The 20,859-nt window shown below is 50.0% G+C and overlaps 1 protein-coding gene across 1 annotated transcript; it reads left to right on the top strand.

Annotated features, from left to right (window-relative positions):
* The first annotated feature begins 247 nt into the window (after positions 1-247).
* PNLIPRP1 (pancreatic lipase related protein 1) lies at positions 248-13,856 on the top strand. Its single transcript, XM_006088158.3, has 13 exons — positions 248-276; positions 404-452; positions 981-1,135; positions 1,620-1,745; positions 3,614-3,748; positions 5,008-5,116; positions 6,577-6,696; positions 6,797-6,916; positions 8,362-8,480; positions 9,539-9,668; positions 12,264-12,372; positions 12,945-13,112; positions 13,739-13,856. The coding sequence occupies exons 2-13, from the start codon at positions 404-406 to the stop codon at positions 13,800-13,802; spliced, it is 1,404 nt and encodes a 467-aa protein (XP_006088220.1). The 5' UTR covers positions 248-276; the 3' UTR covers positions 13,803-13,856.
* Positions 13,857-20,859: the final 7,003 nt, after the last annotated feature.

Genomic DNA, 20,859 nt, shown 5'->3' on the forward strand with positions numbered 1-20,859 from the left:
CACAAGTACATGCACAGGTACATAGGTACAAAGCTGGGGACTTTGGACCCCCTTTTAATCAAGCATTCTTTCCTCTTCCCAGGCTTGTGGAAAGATTGGACCACGATTATTAACCTCGTTCTGTGTGTTTGTGCAGATTAAACTATTAAGTGCACACAGCATGTTTTATCATCACCTGCTGTTTCCTTGAGGCAGCGTCCAGACGATAAAGCTGGGGTATAAAAGCCGGCCCGGCACTGGCTCCAGAGGGAGAGGAAGCCTGGACCGTCTGACAGGGTAAGTCCCCTTTGCCATTCTCCCACGATCTGTGGAGGAGAGGCCGGGAGAATAGCCTGGCATCCCCGAGTCTGCTCGTTGCCCTGGCACCACCTGATGAGGCTGATAACGTCTGAATGTATTGCAGATGGTGAGCATCTGGGCCATCGCGCTCTTTCTGCTGGGAGCAGTCCAAGGTGAGAAACAGAACACCTCCCCCCGGGGAGAACTGGAGCCCCACCTCTCAGCTCCGGCCAGAGACACTGAGACCTGACAGGGCTTCCGGCAGCGGGGGGCAACTTCAGATCCAGACAGAGGCGCTGGGGCTGGCACTGCCTGGGAGCGAGGCCAGTATGAGGGGGACCCGCTTTGCAGCATCTCCCCAGCATCCTGCCTTCATGCCGGGGGTGCCCTAGGCCAGACCTTTCTAGGGAAAGCATTAAACACCTACACTGGTAACAAATTGACTTACCAGTGCCCATTCCCACGTTCGTTAAATAAATATATTTGAAGAGCTGAGCTGGGACACAGACCTTTGACTCAATGGGACGGGTCCTGGACCAGAAGGTGGCACTGGGGGCAAGAAAATACGGGTGGGGCAGAGGTGGGCGTCTGCACGGTCTTCAGACTGTCCCCAGGCAGGGGAGTGACCAGGCGGAGCAGCAGTGACGTCCCAGATCCCAGCTCCAGAGTTAACCCTTGAGCAAGCCACCCTTTCTCCACAGGAAAAGAAATCTGCTATGGTCGGCTCGGCTGCTTTTCCGACTCTGAGCCCTGGGGTGGGACTGTCATCAGGCCCCTGAAAGTCCTTCCCTGGAGCCCCGAGAAGATCGGCACCCGCTTCCTGCTCTACACCAACGAGAACCCAGACACCTTCCAGGTGAGGCCGCTGTCTTTTCAACATCCTTGTCACTGGGTAGGGGCTGTGCCACCCCGCACACCAGGAGTTTCTTTCCTCTGTACCCACCTCCTCCATAACACTCTGCCCCACCCCAGCCCTCCAGCTGCACCCTCAGGCCTGGGCAGAGTAAGTCTTCAGTAAAAAGTTGGCTTGAATGGATGAATGGCTCACATTCCCCTGAACCTCTAGCTGGTTATGGGACTCAGTTTTGGGCAGTGAGCTTACCAAAGAACGCTGTGAAAGGTAAGTCCTTGAGCCACGATCCAGACCCAGTGGAGGCAGTGAGTCCTGACATGGGAAGGTGGGGCAGGAAAAGGGAGGTCATGGTGGGCTTCATGGAAGAAGTGGCCTTTGTGCTACATTTTGGAAGGCTATCGCATTGGGACAAGTAGGAAATGGAAGAGAGAGGCAGTCCTGAGCAGTTGGGCTGCAAAAACATGCAATCCCTCTGTGTTTGTCACAGAATCTCCTTCCCTCTGATCCATCAACGATTGAGGCATCGAATTTTCAAACAGACAGGAAGACCCGCTTCATCATCCACGGCTTCATAGACAAGGGCGATGAGAGCTGGGTGCTGAAGATGTGCAAGGTAGGGGCCGGCTCCCTTCCCCGTGGCCCGCTCTGCCAGCCGCTGCCACTGCGTCCCGCCAACGTCCCTGCATCCCTTTAAGCAGTCGCAGTAAATGAGCTCAAATGCAATTCAGCTCCTCTTTACGAAAGTAGAATTTCCTTCCCACTGGACTGCATCTGGACCCTGAAACGATGACACCTGCTATGTGGACAGACGCTTCCTTGCTTCTGGCTACATCAAGGTTAAGTGTTGTCTGCTGCCCTGTTGTCGAGTGAGGGCGCTTGGAAATCCTGTCTAGGAGGAATTCTGTTCTTTTTGTTCAGATCTTTTCCCCATCCCTGAGAGTCAGGCGCGTGTTGCTAGGGCCATTTCTGTGAGAATGAAAAACTGAGATTGGCCGGTGACTAAAAGGGCAGCATAGAAACTGCCCAAATTGTATGTAACATGGCACCTGTTGGTCAGAAGAACAGGCAGCAGGCAAACACACTCATGTGCACATACATACATATGCAAACACACAGACACACGTGGACATGTGTGCACAGGCACACACACAGAATATACTATTCTCCTTTCTTTTTGTATATACACTGTTCAGTCTACTTTTCTGGCACCGAAGCATTTACCCAGCACACCATTAGTAACTCTGATCTATAACGCCACCAGGAAAAGTTACAAACCAGAAAATTGAAGGCATTCTGTGTTTGCCCTTGGTTTTCCAGGCCTTTAACTCTCTGTCTCACCATGAATAAGCACTTTAGTGTACAAACTGTAAGATATAGCTGGTGCCCCCAGTTCTCCAGAGGTTCCTCAGGGTTGCTTTAAAAATAAAAGTCCTGCGGAATAACCTCCTGTATCCCTGTGTGTGTGAGTGCACATATTCGTATCATAGACGTGAAAAGTTTCAGAGTGGTTTTACATTTGTAGGGCCGTTTCTTCTTTCTTTTTTTCACATATATTTTCATTGATTTCAGAGAGGAAGGGAGAGGGAGAGAGAGATAGAAACATCAATGATGCGAGAAACTCATTGATCGGCTGCCTCCTACATGCCCCACACTGGGGATCGAGCCTGCAACTCAGGCATGTGCCCTTGACTGGAATCGAACCTGGGACCCTTCAGTCCGTAGACTGACGCTCTATCCACTGAGACCTACTGCCTAGGACTCTTTTCTTTTTGTAATCATTATTGTTGAAAGTATGACACATGCTCCCTTTCCCCCCCTATTGACCTATTCTAACCCATCCCTGCCCTCCGCCCAGGCCTTCACCGGCCCATTGTCTGTGTCCATGGGCTATGCATCTATGCATGCAAGTTCTTTGGTTGATCTCTTCCCGCCCATCACCCTCCCCCACCTTCCCTCTGAGGCCCCTCAGTCTGTTCCATGCTTCCTGTCTCTATAGGACCATTTCAAATTCCAGCTGGCCATGCGCACCGCCTGGCGGGACGTCTAAGGACACACCAGTTCCTTTAACCTCCAGGAAGTTTTCCTTTCAGAATTCTTCAACCTCTTTCAAGTCAGGGCAGTTCTAGTTCTCAAATATGTTCAGCATGTGTTCTCTCCATGAGAGTCTATGCTTCCCTGACCCTAAAATCAGTAAAGCTTCCCTCTACCTTCCAACTTAGTCCAGGCCCAGCAGGCTGGGCTGAAGGCAAGCCCAGCGATTGGCAGCAGCGTTGCCCAGAGGCTGAAAGGGCCCCTCGAGGTCAGACCCACAAGGACATTTAGACACTGGCCCCCAGAGGTTGCACGTGAGGCCTTCCCTTTTCCAAGTGGGGCTCCGTGAGGGATGGAATTGTTCCCCCCACCGAAGCAGCGTCGGTCCCTGAGCCCTGGCTGGATGTGGCTTCAAGGGCCCGCGCATTAACGCCTGCTGTCTCCCACCAGAACATGTTCGAGGTGGAGGAGGTGAACTGCATCTGCGTGGACTGGAAGAGGGGCTCGCAGACCACCTACTCGCAGGCCGTCAACAACGTGCGCGTGGTGGGTGCCCAGGTGGCCCAGATGCTGGATGTGCTCAAGGTGAGTGGAGGGGCCGCGGGGCCGCCCAGGAAGCAGGCGGGGCCCTGGTCTCACTTGGGTCAAGATGCCGCTGGCATTATAGATTTAAAGAAGAGTGAGAAGGAATTGATATTTCTCCTCGTGTCTTACTTCGAAAACTCTGAAATTCGCCTGAGTGGATTTTCTGGGAGGAAGGGAAAGTGCTAAGAGCTCACACTGGGGGCTTTTTATTGCCTTCGATGAACAGACAAGAAAGCTGAGGCCCAGAAAGCTTAATTGGTTTGCCCCCTCATAGAGCAGATGAATATGAGTTATCTTTGGACCCCAAGCATCTAGCTCCAGGGGTCCCACTATACCAAGTGGGCTCTGTTTGGGGGAAACAGCTTGTCCGGGGAGAGCCAGTGGAGCCGAAGGACTGTGTACAGTTAGCATGTACCACTCCACTGGCCCGTTGTTGGGGGTCCTGTTGATGGTGGGGAACCCCTTCTGCACAATCAATTCAGCTGTGTCTTCCTTTTCCCTAATTCTTTGTCTAAGTCCCTAATTTTCAGTGACTCTTTTGTCTACCAGATAAAGGTCCCAGCCACTTCTGTCTTATATTTCAAGAGTCTATGAAAGAACCAATTGGTTCTAACTACCCCTGCAGCAATCAAAAGCCGGGGTGTTTATACTAGAGGCACTGGAGACCAATAAACGAGTATATTTGGGTGAACATCAGTGAGACCAACATGTGCCAACACCTCGTACCTCTATGTTATGTTCGTTCATCCACTACTTTGGGGGGACAGGGTCAGGAGCTGTGCTAGGAGGTGAAGAGGATGAATGAGGACCCAGGCTCTGGAGGAGCTTATAGTGGAGACTTGACAATAGAGTGTGGTCAGGTTCTGGTGGGGAGAGTCCCAGGCTGTATAGAAGCAGGTGGGTGGGTCGAGCTGATCCGTTTGGGGCGGGGGTGCTGATGTGAGCTGTGTGGACGAGAGCTGGGCAAGTAGTTGGGGAGATGGACAACCACAGGAAGAGAATTCAGAACCAGGCCCAGAGGTCAGAGACTGTGACATATTTGAGGTCCTGAAAGTTCCCCAAAGGGTTCGCTAGAGAAGAGTCTAGAAAGATACGTATTGAGTCAGGAAAACTCTGAGGCCCTGGTAATGAGCTTGGACTTGATGCCAAGGGGAGGGGGAGCCACGGAAGGCCTCAGCAGAGGAGTCACAGTATCAGGTTTGCATGTCCCAAAAACCATCGCACAGAAATGCCCTCAAAATGCCATCTTCCCTCTGCAGACAAACTACAGCTACTCACCCTCCCAAGTTCACCTCATCGGCCACAGCCTGGGAGCCCACGTGGCCGGAGAGGCAGGGAGCAGGACCCCAGGCCTGGGCAGGATCACCGGTAAGGCCCAAGGGGCGGGGCCCTGGGTTTTGTCCCCAGTAACCCCACGACATGGTACAAGACTGCAGCCCAGCTCAGAACTGGCCCGAAGGAGACTGTCCCCCTTGGCCGCGGCAGGGAGCTTGCACCAAGCATTTCAGGAGGCCCCCGGGAAACAGGGGGTGGTGGCTTCATTCCTCTTCGTTTCTCTCTGCTACTTCCGCCTCTGCCCCTGTCCCTTCTCTCTAAAACCAGGTTTCCTGGTGATGTGGGTTGCTCAGCAGGACTGGGCACCCGGGAAAAGGCGGAGTTAGGCTGGTATGAGCGTGGGCTGGTATAATTCAGAAGGGTCCATATTGTCATTCCTCTCTCCCCTGCTCTTTGAAATCAAGGGCAGAATAGAACATGGAAAGTATGCTTCCCTGGTCTCTGCTGGGACAAGAAACTCAGCCAGCAACAGGCCAAAAGCATCCTTTTAGCCCAAGCAAAGCCTTCACATTGTAACAATAGCAACAAAAGATATCTAAATAATAATAATATTATAATTGTTATAGTTAGCATAGTTTAAGTGTCTACTTATCCCCAAACACTACACACAGTGCTTTACACCTTCTCATTTAATCCTCAGAACCAAAGAAACAGGCTCAAGAAAGTGAGTGGCTTGTCCAAGGTTACATAACTAGAGGTAGAACTGAGATTCAGACCCCGTTTATTGTCATTCAGCTCACACAAGTCTCTACCTTTGTGAGGACTTTCCCTTTTCTATTCAGTAGACTAGCTATGTTCATGCCTTTTTGGCTGCTCTGACCAAACCTTCAAAAAAAAAAAACTGTTGACAAATCCAAGAGCCCTTCCAAGAAGTAACTATAGTCAAGACAAAATAATAATAATTAACATTTTCCTTATACAGCCATGATGGTGTGCCAGGCACGTAATGCTCCATATATTAACTCATTTAATCTGATAGCAACCATGTGGAATAGATGCCATTATTACCCCAATTTTGTAAGTGGGGAAACAGAGGCACAATAAAGGTCAAGTGATTCAGCCAAGGTCATGCAACTTGCCCAAGAAGTAGCCGAGTAGGGCTTAGAGCCAGGCAACCCAGTCCCAGAATCGTGTTCTTATCTACAATACCACACGGCTTTGCCCCCCTTTTGCTTCACATTTGGGAAGTGAAAGATAATGTTGAAGAATAAAGATATATAAATAAAGGAGAGCATCTGATGTAGAAAAAAAAAATCCCTGCTCCAAAGAAAAAATCTAAATGTCTTTGTTCATCTGCCCTTCCCTCTCCATGCCACTGGAGCTCTCTTGCGATGAGCCATTGAGACTCTGTGTCCAGGTGGCCATGGCACTGGACACCTCCCGGTTGTGGCACCCCTTTGGTGAGACGGTGCATGGCCTGAGCAACTGTACATCTTGGTCCTGTGGCCACCACAGAGAGGCCTGTGGTCTGCAGCACTGACCATCTCTCTTAGGGTTGGATCCGGTAGAAGCAAGTTTCCAGGGTACTTCTGAAGAGGTCCGACTTGATCCCTCCGATGCTGCCTTTGTGGACGTGATTCACACGGATGCAGCTCCTCTGATCCCCTCCTTGGGTGAGGCCAATGATGCTCCAGCCGTGCGCATGTGCAGGTGGGTTTTACCCAGGAGAGCCGTGCACTGGAAAAAAGCTCATTGTTATTCCACACGTTTCAGGTTTTGGAACCAGTCAACTGGTAGGTCACCTTGACTTCTTCCCCAATGGAGGAGAGGAGATGCCGGGGTGCAAGAAGAACGCCTTGTCACAGATTGTGGACCTGGACGGCATCTGGTCAGGTAAAGCCAGACTGGCACACTGCCTTCCTGGGGTGAGCAGCGCCTTTCCCACAGCAGATCTTAACAAATAAAACACTCTGCTCTTTAAATATACAACCCCCCTTCTAGACCTTAATTCTGAAAACTATAGCTATATATCATTTGTTGTATCTAAGCTCTGCTGTTTTTGTACTTTCATTAAACATTGTTGTGGAAGTCCTGGAGTGTGCAAGCAACAAAGAATTACCAAACCGTTGCTTAAAGCTCTAACTCCAACAATAAATTGGTAGATACACATAACAAAGTAAGGGAAAACGATAAAAGTAAACATCCTGACTCCAAGAGAATTTGTCTGCTAGTTTCTCCCTTGGGAGTCAGTGGTATGCTTCAAGCTTATGCAACTGGCTTCATTTCTGTTTCCATTTGCACAGTGAGAGTCACCATTCCTCAGTGTTGAGTCAAGAATGAGAAGCAATCACACCTGAGGAAGGTTAGCTGGGAAACTGAGCTATTCGAGGTGGTTAGTCTTTGTCATTGATCAAGAGCCCTGGGACAAAGGGCATTCTTCAGATGCAGCTCTGACTCTGTACTTAATAATGTTAAAACTACAGTGGAGAGGCAAGTTTTTCAGCCAGAGGCATCATTTGGCATCATAGAGGTCAAAACCCTTGGTGATCTGACCAGATCTAATGAGTAAAGATTTTTATTGAATTTAATCGAAATGGCTTGGCAAGTATGGACACTATCAAAGCAAATATTAAGGATAAGACTTGTAGGTTTGTCTTTTATAGCTTCATGAGGGTTTGTATGGTTAGGGCAGCCTAAACTCTCCATCAGTGATGGCCAAGCAAGTTCAGCCCAGGCCTGGAAAGTAGGAATCTGTCCCTTGGCAGGAGTTATGGAAGCCAAGGAGGATTGTAAGGAGTGAGATGCTTGAGAGCGGTAGGGATGCTCATATACAGCCACCTAAAGCTACTCAACCCTCCTCTTCATTTGCATGAACATGTTGTCACTCTGATTTTAGCATGTCTAGGAGGTCAATGTCACATCTGGTTGTGTCTTCAAGGACCTCCAGCTCGGTGCCTGGGACACAGGATGGCAGAGGGTAGAGGCGTGGACTCACGAACCACATGGGCTTGGGTTTACTTCCAGCTCAGCCATTTGCAAGCTGTAAACTGAAATCTGAGTGTGTCATTTATAGCTCTTCCTGCAGTTAGGGATGGGATGGTATCCACCTCCTAGGAAGGGTGAGGAGGACATGGATATCCATGTGACGTTCTCAGTACCACTGCCCAGCACACAGAAAGCACCCTCTCTGTGCTAACTGCATTAATGTGGCTGGATTTGGGACTGACCTGAAATTTCTGACAATACAGTCCCACCTTGGAACCATCCCACCTGGAGAGGCAGAGAAGCTGTCACAGCTCCCTGACCACCTGTGTGGACTTCTTCATTTGTTTCCCCAGGAACCAAGGACTTTGTGGCTTGCAATCACCTAAGAAGCTACAAGTATTACGCGGACAGCATCCTCAATCCGGATGGGTTCACTGCGTACCCCTGCGCTTCCTACAGGGCCTTTAAGTCGGTGAGTTATTGCCCCATGCCGAGTCCCACTGTGGGACTGTGGTCCAGCTGTGTTTGGAATCTGCAGTACCTGCTCTCCTGGTTCTGACCCTCCTCTCCTTGTTTGGACGGGCCCATCAGAGTTCCTGGTCCTGTGGGGTGGAGGGAAACAAAGCTTTAGGCAGGCGGTGGCCAGCACTCTAGATGAGTCACGTGGGTGAGGAAGACTCTGGAAAATCAGAGAAAAGAGCAGTCCATTCGAAGATCTAGAAAGGCTTCCTGCAGGAGGCAATGTTTGACTCTGTAAAATCACATTTTGAAGACAGAGAAGGAGTGTCCGTGTCTGAAAGGGCAGAGCAAGAATAGAAAAATGTACAAGAGGTGAATTCACATGAGATGCAAAGTGGTGGTGGGAGGAAAGACGGATGCTGGGGTTCAATGCCAGGCCGGGACTTTGTGCTCATGCAGCCAGCAGCGAAAGGAGAGATGCAGACAAATTCTCTTGGAGTCAGGATGTTTACTTTTATCGTTTTCCCTTACTTTGTTATGTGTATCTACCAATTTATTGTTGGAGTTAGAGCTTTAAGCAACGGTTTGGTAATTCCAATGGCATTCTGGAGCCTGCCTGTTCTGGCTCATGAGAGCCAGTGGGAGCAGTCTCTTCCCACTGCCCATTCAGCGACATTGTGTTGGTAGCCTGAAAATGGCCACCGTCAGAGTATTTACACCATGGAAATTGGCAAACACTGCAATCAGGATTGGTTGGGTTTTTTTTTTTTTTTTTTTTTGTCCCGCAGTTGTCTGTTAATCATTCACCAGCACATCACTCCCTGGAGGTGTAATTGATCTAACACGGGCCCAGTGTTTTCTAAGTATGGGCATCCTTATTTTCTAAAGCTCCCCAAGCAGTTCTAATGTATGTGCCCCGGGCTTGCAAAGGTAATTTCCAGATCATCTCTTCCAGTCCCCTTCTGCTTACAAATGAAGAAGCTCAGACTGTAGGACAATTGCTCCCCTGGACGTATGGATCTTAAAAAGACAAATTCACTCCTTACAGCCTGATGTGTCTCTTTTCATTAGAACAAGTGCTTCCCCTGCCCAGACGAAGGGTGCCCGCAGATGGGCCACTACGCCGATAAATTTGCTGGCAAGGCAAGCCCGGAGGAGCAGAAATACTTCCTGAACACAGGCGATTCCAGCAGTTTTGCCCGTAAGTTGCACCTAGACTTTCCCTCCGGGCTAAAGGAAGCTTAGTTTCTGTTATAAGCGAAGGGCTTGTCTCTGACCTGAAACATTTATGGACACATTTTTATGATCTTAGAAAAAGGACACATCCACCCAAACCATCCCATTTAAGACTCGCCTGAGGATTTAGAAAGAGCCTGCATTTCTTCCATTTTATTTCTGTGGCATGAAATGAGTGGAAGCAAATAGTATAATTAATGCGATAGCAGCAATTTGTACGTCTCTGTGGCATCTACCCTGAATTTTTACTGCTCCACAGTTCATGGTCCGTTTTTCCATTTTTTAAATTAAATTTATTGGGGTGACATTGGGTAATAAAATTAAATAGGTTTCAAGTGTACAATTGTACAATTCTATGATACATTACCTGTATATTGCATTGTGTGCCTACCACCCAAAGTCAAGTCTCCTTCCATCACCATATATTTGACCTCCTTTACTCTTAAGATGATGTCACATACATACACCTGCTCTTCTATTAATTCAACAAATATTTACTTGTTACCAGCACTTTGCTGGGCTGAGCCCCTTAAGAAGCCCAACTCCAGTCTCTCCGTTCCCCTCCCACCCCCCATCCACTAGTACCTGGTACCCAGGGGCTGCCCCTCTGGTGGAGAGTGGATGGGAATCAGAAAGGGGTGATTTCTCTCAAAAACCTGCTTGATGGACTAGGTCATGGGGTACAAACCAGGCATGTTTGGGTCACTTTGCATGGACCCTGCCCATGATGGGTCCCTAAGATGTTTCATTGTAAAAACGAGGCTGTATTATATAAATACATGAATATAAAACCTGCCTTATATAGTCGTCAGGTTTACTGAGATATTTTTTTACAGCAAAATTCACCCTTTTTATTGGATAGTTCTATGAGTTTTGACAAATGACTAATCATGTAACTACCTCCACAATCAAGACATAGGACATTTCCATCACCAGGTACATTTTTTTAAAGACACTGGTTAATCAATCCTTCCCCTGCTGTAGTGATGCATGAAATACTTGCCCATAGTAACAACAAATTAAGCATTCACACACCTTGTATTAATTCCTCAACCAACATTAATTGATGGAAATCAGACTATGCTAGACACTGGGGGTGCAGGGAACAAGAAATGCTGCGCATGAAATTTATAGCCCAACAGCGAAGACAGAACCGGAGCCAGCAGCTAGAAGGGTGTTGTGCCTGGCGGGCCCTGACCAGAGGGACAGGGACAACATCTCTGAAGATGTGAAGGACAAATAGGAATTAAGTAAAAGATGTGTGTATGTGTATGTGTGTGTTTTTAAAAAATATATTCTTATTGATTTCAGAGAGGAAGGGAGAGGGAGAGAGAGATAGAAACATCAATGATGAGAGAGAATCATTGATCAATCTGCTGCCTGCTGCACACCCCCTACTGGGAATGGAGTCCACAACCCGGGCATATGCCCTTGACCAGAATCCAACCCAGGACCCTTCAGTCCGCAGGCCGACACTCTATCCACTGATCCAAACCAGTTAGGGCTGTATGTGTGTTTATGCAAAGGATGTGTGATGTGTGTGTACATGTGTGTATGAGTGTGTGTTTGTATATGTGAGTGTGTGGTTATATGTATATAATGTTAGTGTGTGGTTATCCTATATAATAAAAGCCTACTATGCTAAGAGTCCGACCAGTCGCTATGATGCGCACTGACCACCAGGGGGTAGACGCTCTGACTGGCAGGTTAGCTTGCTGCTGGGGTCCAGCCAATCGGGACTGGGTGAGTCGGACCGGACACGCCCTGGAGCCCTCCCACAGTCCCTCCCTGACCCCAATCATGCACTGGTGGGGTCCCTCGGCCTGGCCTGCACCCTCTCGCAATCTGGGACACCCCCCCACTCCCCGGGAATGTCGGAGAGCCAGTTTCGGCCCAATCCCCTCAGGCCAAGCCAAAGGACCCCACCGTTGCACGAACCTGTGCACCAGGCCTCTAGTATGTATATAGATTTGTGTGTATGTATGTGTGCTCATGGGCAGAGGCAGCACTCCAGGTATAAATCTGGGTGACAACTGAGCCCCACTCAGTGCTGGACACTACCCGGGCCCTGGGGACACAGAGATAAGACACAGACCCTGCCTGCTCCAGGCTTTAAGGACCGCACTGCTGAGCTAGAGTTCCAGGTGAGGGCACAAGCCGTCCTTTCTCTTTCATCTTAACTCGTGGGACTGTCACTCAGAGCAGAACTGTCCCAAAGGACTTTCTGCAGTGACAGAAGTGGCATTACCCCAGGCAGTAATGTAGCACTCAGCATGTGGCCAGTGACACTGCAGAACTGAACTTGTAATTTGATTTAATTTGGATTTCGATTTCAGCAGCCATGTCTGGCTAGTGGCCCCTTGACGGGGCCGTGCAGATCTGAAGGGAGACACTGCTAAATACTTACTTCCCCTCCGGGCCTACTTTGAGTTGTAGATTGACACGTACAATCTCTTACACTTTGATGCCTCAATCAATGTAAGGGTCAGAGACAGGCATCTGAGATGTGGGTCCAGTATTTTGTGCATGAATAACCCGAACTCTTCCATCCCCTGTGCAGGCTGGAGATACGGGGTTTCCGTCACAATGTCTGGGAGAATGGTCACTGGTCAGGTCAAAGTTGCTCTGTTTGGAAATAAGGGAAACACTCACCAATATGACATCTTCAGGTAAATTTCCTATCTTAGCGCCCCATCTCACCTGATGACGTACAGGGCCTTCAGATCCATCACTTAAATGCTCATCATCTCTTTACCTGCCAATGGATTTTAAATTCTTTCCTTTGTGAACCGAAGTTCATTTCAGACTTCCACTAACAGCTTTCCCCCCTCTATTATAAATCCAGGCATTTCATTCTTTCTCACTCAATAGGTCATATTTTTAAAAAACAAATCTAATTATTACTCCAGATATCATGCTTTCTAATTTGTTTAGTAGCATGTGCTTATGTTAAACCAAGTGGCTAATGTGTCACTATATAAATAATTCTTCCAGAAAAAAATAATATGAAGGAATTATATAATTTTCTATAAGAAAGTTTTGAAGAGAAATTGACCTGAGTTTGAGTAACCAACACTTAAATAATGGTTTGATTTCTGGCTTTTCCATTTCTCCATCCTTTATTTGGGCACCAATTTGGAAAAATACTCTCATTAATTCAGAGTGGAAAAGAGCAGCGTGGCCTTACTTGGTCACTGGAAGTTGTTTCTATGAAGGAAAATGCTCCTATTTCTCTTTCAAGGGGGGTCCTCAAACCAGGCTCCACCCATTCCAATGAGTTTGACGCAGACCTGGACGTGGGAACAATTGAGAAAGTCAAGTTCCTTTGGAATAACCACGTGGTAAACCCCACTTTCCCCAAAGTGGGTGCATCCAAGATCACCGTGCAAAAGGGAGAAGAGAAGACTGTGTATGTATCTTTGCTGGCTTGTGCCTAAGGGTGTTTGCAGAGATTCCTGTTGGTAGGGACAACTCACCCCAGAAAGTCAAGTTATGGAAGGCAAGGTCAAGAGAGGTCTGAGGTGGGACTCTACCACAGAAATGTGGCCGATGTCATCAGATATTTGCTTCTTGGTTCTTCCATTTGTTAACTGAGAGTCTTCTGTGCCTCAGTTTCCTCTCCTGTAATGTAAGACTCATGATAATCCCACTGAGGGTCATTGCCTGCAGCCAGTAAGAGCTCAGTGTATTGTAGCTACTATACTGTTCAGCCAGGTCCCCAGAGTGGCTGAGCAGAGGGTGAGCCCAGCTGTAAACCAGTGTTTGTGGAGGGCCTGCGTGTGCTTGTGGAGAAGAGGGGACAGAGGACCCAGAGACCAGGGCCACTTCTGAGTAACAGCTGGCCTGTCCTAGAGCCCAGCTGCCTGTCACTGGCAGCCCAGAAGGCAATCACCTCTCCAGTAATTGGCTGAGGCTCTAACCCTAACGCTTCCCTCCTTGCTTTGGAATTGTAAATCAGCAAATCCCTTTGCTGAACAAGTCCAATCACCAAGTAAGCAAGCCCAGCCCTTAAAGAGGGTTCCTTTTTCTCCACAGGTACAACTTCTGTAGCACAGACACTGTGAGAGAAGACGTCCTGCTCACTCTCACGCCCTGTTAAACGCCAGGCACAATTTGGTCGCAGTGTTAACATCAATAAAATCCAATGATGCATTAATCGCACAGTCTGTCTCTATGTCAGCTGCCCCCTGCAGGGACATTTGGGAACTGAACATCTTACAACTCCCAAGTTTCCTGAGCATTTCCATATATTTGGGTTTCTTGCCATTGACTTCTGATCACACACCCTTTCCCCCTGAATTTCCTTGGTCCTCATGGCCACTGTTCCCTCCTCACCTGAGAGGGTGGGTGCTTGTGCCTCAGCAAAGCCTTTCATCAGACAGTTGAGGAAGCTGATACTCAGGTTGGGGGTCTTGCTGTTCAAGCACACAGGTGAATCAGAGTCCCCTCAGGACTGAGAGCCGGGCCCCTAACTCCAACTCCTCATCTCCTCCCTGACTCTGCCATCACCTTGAGGGATCATGGAAGGACCATGCTGTGGCATGGGAAGGACCATGCTATGACATGGAAAGGCATGCTGTGACATGGGAAGGACCATGCTATGACATGGGAAGGACCATGCTATGACATGGGAAGGACCCATGCTGTGGCATGTCCTTTGTGGTGGTAAATTCTGTGGTGATGGGACCTTGGTGGCCTGGCTCTTGGTGAGGTATAGGGCTCCAGTATCCAGAGACTGTGATGGGCACATTTGCAGAGCACAGACAGACTCCCAGGCCCCACCCCCGGACAAGCTCAGCACTGAGGACGAAAGGCTTCTAAGAGGAGGGAGACTTCCTGTCACTCTATGGTCTGAAACCACCAAGGAGCCCTCAGCTGCTCAGACCTCCCTGTGGGCCCCACCCACACAGGTGTTCTTCACCGGGGAGGGGGGTATTCTTTAAGGTGGCCCGGCCTGTCCTGTGATCATCCCCAGGGGCTGTGCAGATCTGGGCAAGTCACCCCTCCCCGGAGTGTCTCCCCTCTTGGCCACCAGGCCTTGCATCCCACAGGGCAGTTCCAACAGATGTTGTGAGGGATAAAGGAGTGACAGTAGTGAGGGCCTCCCATTGAGCAAGTGCTCAATGAACAGCGATAATGATGAGGGTAGGCGTGGGGGCACCAGACAGGGGCCTCTTGGTCACAGTTCTGCCATGAAGCATAGGCACACTCCATCTTGTACCCGTAACCTCTATATTGTAAAAATTGCTGTTTGAAATCTTCCACTAAGCATAGATGGACCTTTGTTCTGTGAATTAACTCTGCTATTCTTGGCTTCTGTAAACACACTTGCTCAAATAAGAGGGAAAATAAGCTCAATTATCTAGCCTTGCGGGCCACTCTGCTGACATAAGGGTCTGGTTCGTCCCTGGTTACTCCCATGACAGATGTCTTTTAGTTATCTGAATTGTGTTGTGCTCAAGGTTACTGAACTGTGTTGTGCTCAAGGCTATAAGCTTCCTGCAAAATATCTCCCATTACATAGGGCTTTTTGCAAAGCCCGCGAAAGGTCCGGAAGTATGGTCCATATCTGGGGGACAAAGAAACCAAAGGGTATAAAGGGAAAGCTTCCTCCATGTTGCTTTGCTCAGACTTTGAGAGGCAACTCCTCTGAGACTGTTGGCATAATAAAGATTCCAAATTTGGCTTACTAAGGCATCTTCTGTTTAGCTTGCTGATTTCCAGTATAACAACAGCACCATGCTGGCAAAAGAGCTCCATCATTGAGTGCTACCAGCCACCAGCTCTGGTGGGAGAGGAGAGCAGAGCCTTCCATTCAGTTCTCCAGGCAAGCACAGTGGGAGGGAGCCAGCGCCTCAGTAACACCGCAATGCTGGCAGATTTGTGCCCAAAGCAAGGCTGTCCCAGGTCAGGGTGGCCCAGAGCGGGGAGGAGCAAGGCGGGGAAGGCTCAGCACCATCCTTGGGTCTAGGCCAGGGGTGGGCAACCTTTTTGTGAGTGTGTGCCAAAACCAGCAAAATCTCTGACTCAAAATTCTTCTGCGTGCCAACCCTAATTTTTTGAGAACATGTTACGCCTACTTGATATCTGTTAAGGTGTACGTATGCGAAGAACCTTGAAGAAATAATAAAATTCATTCGAGCGACAAAAACACAGTATATGAGGATGAAAAATACATTTATTTTTTAATGTGTACATGTACACTGATAGTCCTACAGAAAACTTTACGACTCCGTTTGATACTATCAGTGGGGCTTTTGCTGATGAATCACTGATGACAGAGATTTTACATCAGGTTTATATTTCGTGACCTTCAGAGATATGCACGAGCTACTACTTTCATCCGTCAGGCTACTCCTATTACAAGACTTAACAAAATGTATCACTGAGAACAAAGATTCACAATTGTAAATGGAAGATTATAAGAGAGGGTTTCGAGTGCCAGCAAAAGTTACTGGCGTGCCATGTTTGGCACGCGTGCCAGGGGTTGCCCACCCCTGGTCTAGGCCAAGGCTTGCAAGAAGACTGCAGGCTGGGAGGCCAGCCAGGAGGAGGAGGCCCCTGCAATATCCAGGCAAGAGGAGAGAGGACTGTAAGGACAGAGAGGAAACCAGAGGCATAATGGAGGGGGTGGGACTGGTTGGCCACAGGTGAGAGCCCTTCTCCCTGGTCAAGGACAGCCTGTCTCACCTCCTCCCCAGACTCACAGACACGGCCGATGACTTAGGGAGAACAATGTTTAAACAGGCCCCCCAAGGTTGTGGGCTACATAATAGGCACTCAGTGAAAGCACTGCCCTGAGCCTTGGATGACTTGGGGTGACTTGGGGTGACCTGGGTCTTGGCTGCAGGTCCAGTGGTGGCCATGTGCTCTGAGGCAGGGAGGCAGCGGATGGAGGCTGAGCTGGGGATTGAACCTGCAACCTGGGTATGTGCCCTGACCGGGAATCAAACCAGTGATCTTTTGGTGCATGGGACAACACTCAACCAACTGAGCAACCCCAGCCAGGGCTGCGCACAGGCCTTTTAAAATGGCCTTCGTGTGATTCCCACATGGAGTCCTGCTGGGATACGGTATCCAGTGATATAGGCCTACTTCATCTCTGAGAAAATTATTGTTTGTTTTTTTTGTTTTGATGACAATCCACGTTTTAACCCAGGAAACAGACAAAGTTTCTCTCTCCTGCGGTCATTTGCCACAAGACCCTTGTTTCCTGGTCGATGGGCAATGAAATGAGATTCATGAGAGGGTCCGGGGTGGTGAGAACTTTCAGCAAGGGTGGCATCCACCTGTTCACTCAGGCCCCGGGAAACCGTGGGGAGCGGCATCTGGGACTGACACTGTGGACGCCATGCCCAGGGTCCCAGGCTTTGAGAGCAGAGAGTCGGCTCTGGGACCTGGAGGAGCAAGTTTGGAGAAGAGGGAGGGATGGTGGAGGACTAGCCTGGCGGGGCAGGAGGCAGGCCTGGGAGGGAGAACTCAGGGCCAGGTTCCTCAGGGGAGATGGAGAGGCAGCCGACTCCTTGGCAGGGGGCATTGCAGGTGCAGAAGCTCAGAAGAGGGAACAGCAGGTTCACTCCAGAACAGCGAGTCCTTCTTCCATGGACGTGACTGTACGGTGGGGGAGTGGCAGCAAGGAAGCCGGCAGGGGCCACGCGGTGGCCTGATTAGTCACCTCAGGCTGTCATAATGAAGTGCCACCGACTGGATGACTCAAACAATAAAATGTATTCTCTCACAGTCTGGAGGCTGGGGAGTCTGAGACCGGAATTAGCAGGCCTGGCTCCGACGGATCTCTGGGAAGAGCTGCCCACGCCTCCCCTTCAGGTGGCTGCTGCCACCTTGGCCACGCCTCGGTTGGGAGAAGCATCACCAGCTCGCTTCCTTCATGGCCACCCGGGGTTCTCCCTGTGTGCCCGTCACTGTGTCCACATTTCCCCTTTTTATAAGGACACCAGTCAGACTGACCTGACTCCTCTTTCCTGCGTGACGACCCGATCTCCAAACAGGGTCATGCTCTCAGATCCTGGCGTTAGGACTCCCAACATATCTTTTGGGAGAAACATAATCCAACCCCTAACACTGGCCAACTTGGCACGCCTGGTTTAGGAGCGTGGACTCCCCCTACACTTCACCTGACACCCCAAGTTATTCTCTTTGGAAAAAGCCCGAATGACATAGCCCGGGGCAGGCCCTCCTCCGGGGGCCGTCTTCGTTTTCAGTGCGTATTGACTTGTAGGCACCCGGTGTCTGTGCCCCATGGCCCATCAGCCGCATGAGGACAGGGAGGGAGCATGTTCTGCTCACTGTTGTAAGAACGTCCCTCAAGGCTGGAAGAGCGCCATGCACGTTGTAGCCTCATGAAAATAGACATAAGTGCCTGGCCGGTGTTGAGCTCGTCTCATGCACCAGGAGGTCACAGGTTCCATTCTCAGTCAGGACACATGCCCGGGATTGTGGGCTTGATCTCCAGTAGGGAGTGTGCAGGAGGCAGCTGATCCATGTCTCTCTCTCTCTCTCTCTCTCTCTCTCTCTCGCCTTCTTTCTCTTTCTCTCTCTCTCCCTTCCTCTCTCTGAAATCAATAAAAACATATTTTTTTTAAAAAAAAAAACAACAGACATGAATGAATGAACAAACACGTGAGACATGCATCGGAGGGCATAGGGAGCACCCACAGGATTAAGCTGGGAAGAAGCTGCGGGGAGGATGACCTGAAGGGGGTGGTACAGGGACCTAGAAAGAGGTGATGGCAGCCTCGCCAGGGCAAGGCAAGGACAAGGTCAGGGGACTGGAGGGCACACATACAAGAGGTGCTGAAGCAGAGGAATAAACAAACTTTCAACAGGCCCAGGGTGTAGGAGGAGGACCCGAATTACCCCCATCGCCCCCCCCCACCTTGACAGCTGCTATGCCAGCTGGCAGGGCTCCCCCAGGCCCTGACCTGACCCTGCTGCCAACAGCCAACAGGTGGCAGTGAATGACTTTTCCCACAGGTGCTGGCCTTCCCCTTCTTCCCAGGGCAGACAGCTGGCAGAATCTCAGAACCTTGGATCCCCAGAAAGGAGAGGGGAGCTGAGCTGGCCCTGCCATGGGCAGGCAAATGGAAGACAGCCTGGTGTCCCACTGGCCGGGTTTCGGCCACCCTGCCAAAGAGACCAGGTAGGCTCAGCACTGCCTGAGACTAGTGACTGTGGCAGGGGTGCCCAGCCCTCCTCGGGGGGCAGCTTGGTGCAGGGACAATGTTCCTACATCTGTGGTCTAGATTCTACCCATTTCACAGGTCATCAACTGAGACCTTCAAAAGGAGGGAGCAGCAGCACAGTAGGAGGTGGAGCCCTACGACCAAAGCCTGCTCTTCCAATTGCCCTTAAAGGAAGCCCTTTAACCTTTCAGGACCTTGGTGGTCTTGGCTGTAAAGTGGGACTAAACATATGCTCTATTTCTTGAGCATTTTCCACTCTGAGGGCTATGATCTGATCATTGCCATTTCCTCCCAGGACCCCACTTGACCAAGGCCACCCAACTCCTTTCCGACGCTCAGCCCCCAATGCCTGTCCTTGGGGTTACACTCCCCAGATGTGTTTGCTCACCTTATTCTCATTACCTTTGATTTTGTCACCTCTTAGGTGATTTCTTATCCCCGGAAAAGGGGGTTCGGATGGTGTGCTCCCACGGGTAACTGTTGCTTGAATGGAAAGGGAAAGACTTTTCTCTACGTTTCAGTTTCCAAAATTTCTTGTAGGATCCCAGATTTGAAAAGAACCTTGAAAGTAGATCCTCTAATCGACCCTCACCTGATTCTTGGCATCTGCCTGCTTCTGCTCAAGTCGTAATGTTATCCAGGTAAGACGGGGAGCAAACACCACTGAGAAACTATTTTCCAATGACTCTAAGCTTTGGAAAGTTTTTCCTTATAGTGAACAAATCTGCCTCGGTAGTCCCTGGAGGACAGGGGTGACCACCATCTGCCCTTGGCATGTAGAACAGGGCATGGTGACCTGGACATGGCAAGGATGAACTGACACCCTCCCCTTCCTCCCCAGCTCTGCCCTCTGGTGGTGGCTGTTGACCAGATGAAAAGCCACTCAGGTGAGCAGTTCACTGATTCCTGGACTAATCTGTGGCAGGAACCAGGAGGGCATGGGTGATGGGACCCACTGAGTATTTGAAGATAATATACTAAACCTTTGGCAAAAACTACAACCAAACCAAAGCACAGGTTGTCTACTACTAGTGTGGGCTTCAAAACCAGAAACCCAAGAACTACACAATTCTGAACCCTTCCCTGATTAGGACCAAAATCCTCATTATGGAGTGAGGAAAGGAAGGTGCCCAGAGCCTAGCTAATCCCCCCAGATGGACCCCAGGCCTCTGAACCACATCCTCCCGCGGGGGATGGGGGGAGGGGTCCAGTGTCCAGCTGCACCTGTGAGGGGCCCCAGATGCAAAGAGATGGCCCACTCAAAGGGTCTAGTTACAGAGGTGGAGAGGACTCAGCAGCAGCTGGAAGCTCTGACATCCTGGTGGCCTGAAGCCCAGAGGGAGGGAGGGAGCTGTCATAAGAACATGGAAGGGGCTGAGGCCATGGGAAGGAGCTGCTTGAGAGGAGCTGCAGTCCTCAGGACAGAAGTGCAACGTTGCCCAACCCCAGCACAGATGGGAGGGAGCCTGGGTAGAAATACTCTAACCCTTCCTCCCCTCTGAGCTCCCTGAGGCGCCTCCCATTGGCTGAAGCCAACCAAAGGGCCAAGGGCAAGGCCAAGGGAGGCCACAAAAGCATCCTCCTGGCCACAGGGCAGGGAGGGGGAGGCAGGAGAGATCTAGAAGTTACGCAGCTCACCAGCCCATGAGTCATTAGCTTCCAAGGTCCCATCCTTTCCTCCAGCAATGCCTGATCCAACAGTGATCAAGGTACCTGCCAGGGGCTGTGCTAGGCTCTGGCCACACAGAAATGACCATTCACACCGCAACCCTCCCACCAAGGCAAGGTCTAAACAAACAGGCACTGAAATATAATTACCAGCTGGGATATGTTCCATGGAAGGAAAATGGGAACATGATTAGAATGTAAAGGAAGACCTGGTCCCACTCTGGGCAGTGAGGAAGGCTTCTTGGAGGAGTGGGGACACTTTGACTGAGGTCAGAAGAGAGTGGG

The sequence above is a fragment of the Myotis lucifugus genome, unplaced genomic scaffold (assembly GCF_000147115.1).
Source record: "Myotis lucifugus unplaced genomic scaffold, Myoluc2.0 scaffold_44, whole genome shotgun sequence".
NCBI lineage: Eukaryota > Metazoa > Chordata > Mammalia > Chiroptera > Vespertilionidae > Myotis > Myotis lucifugus.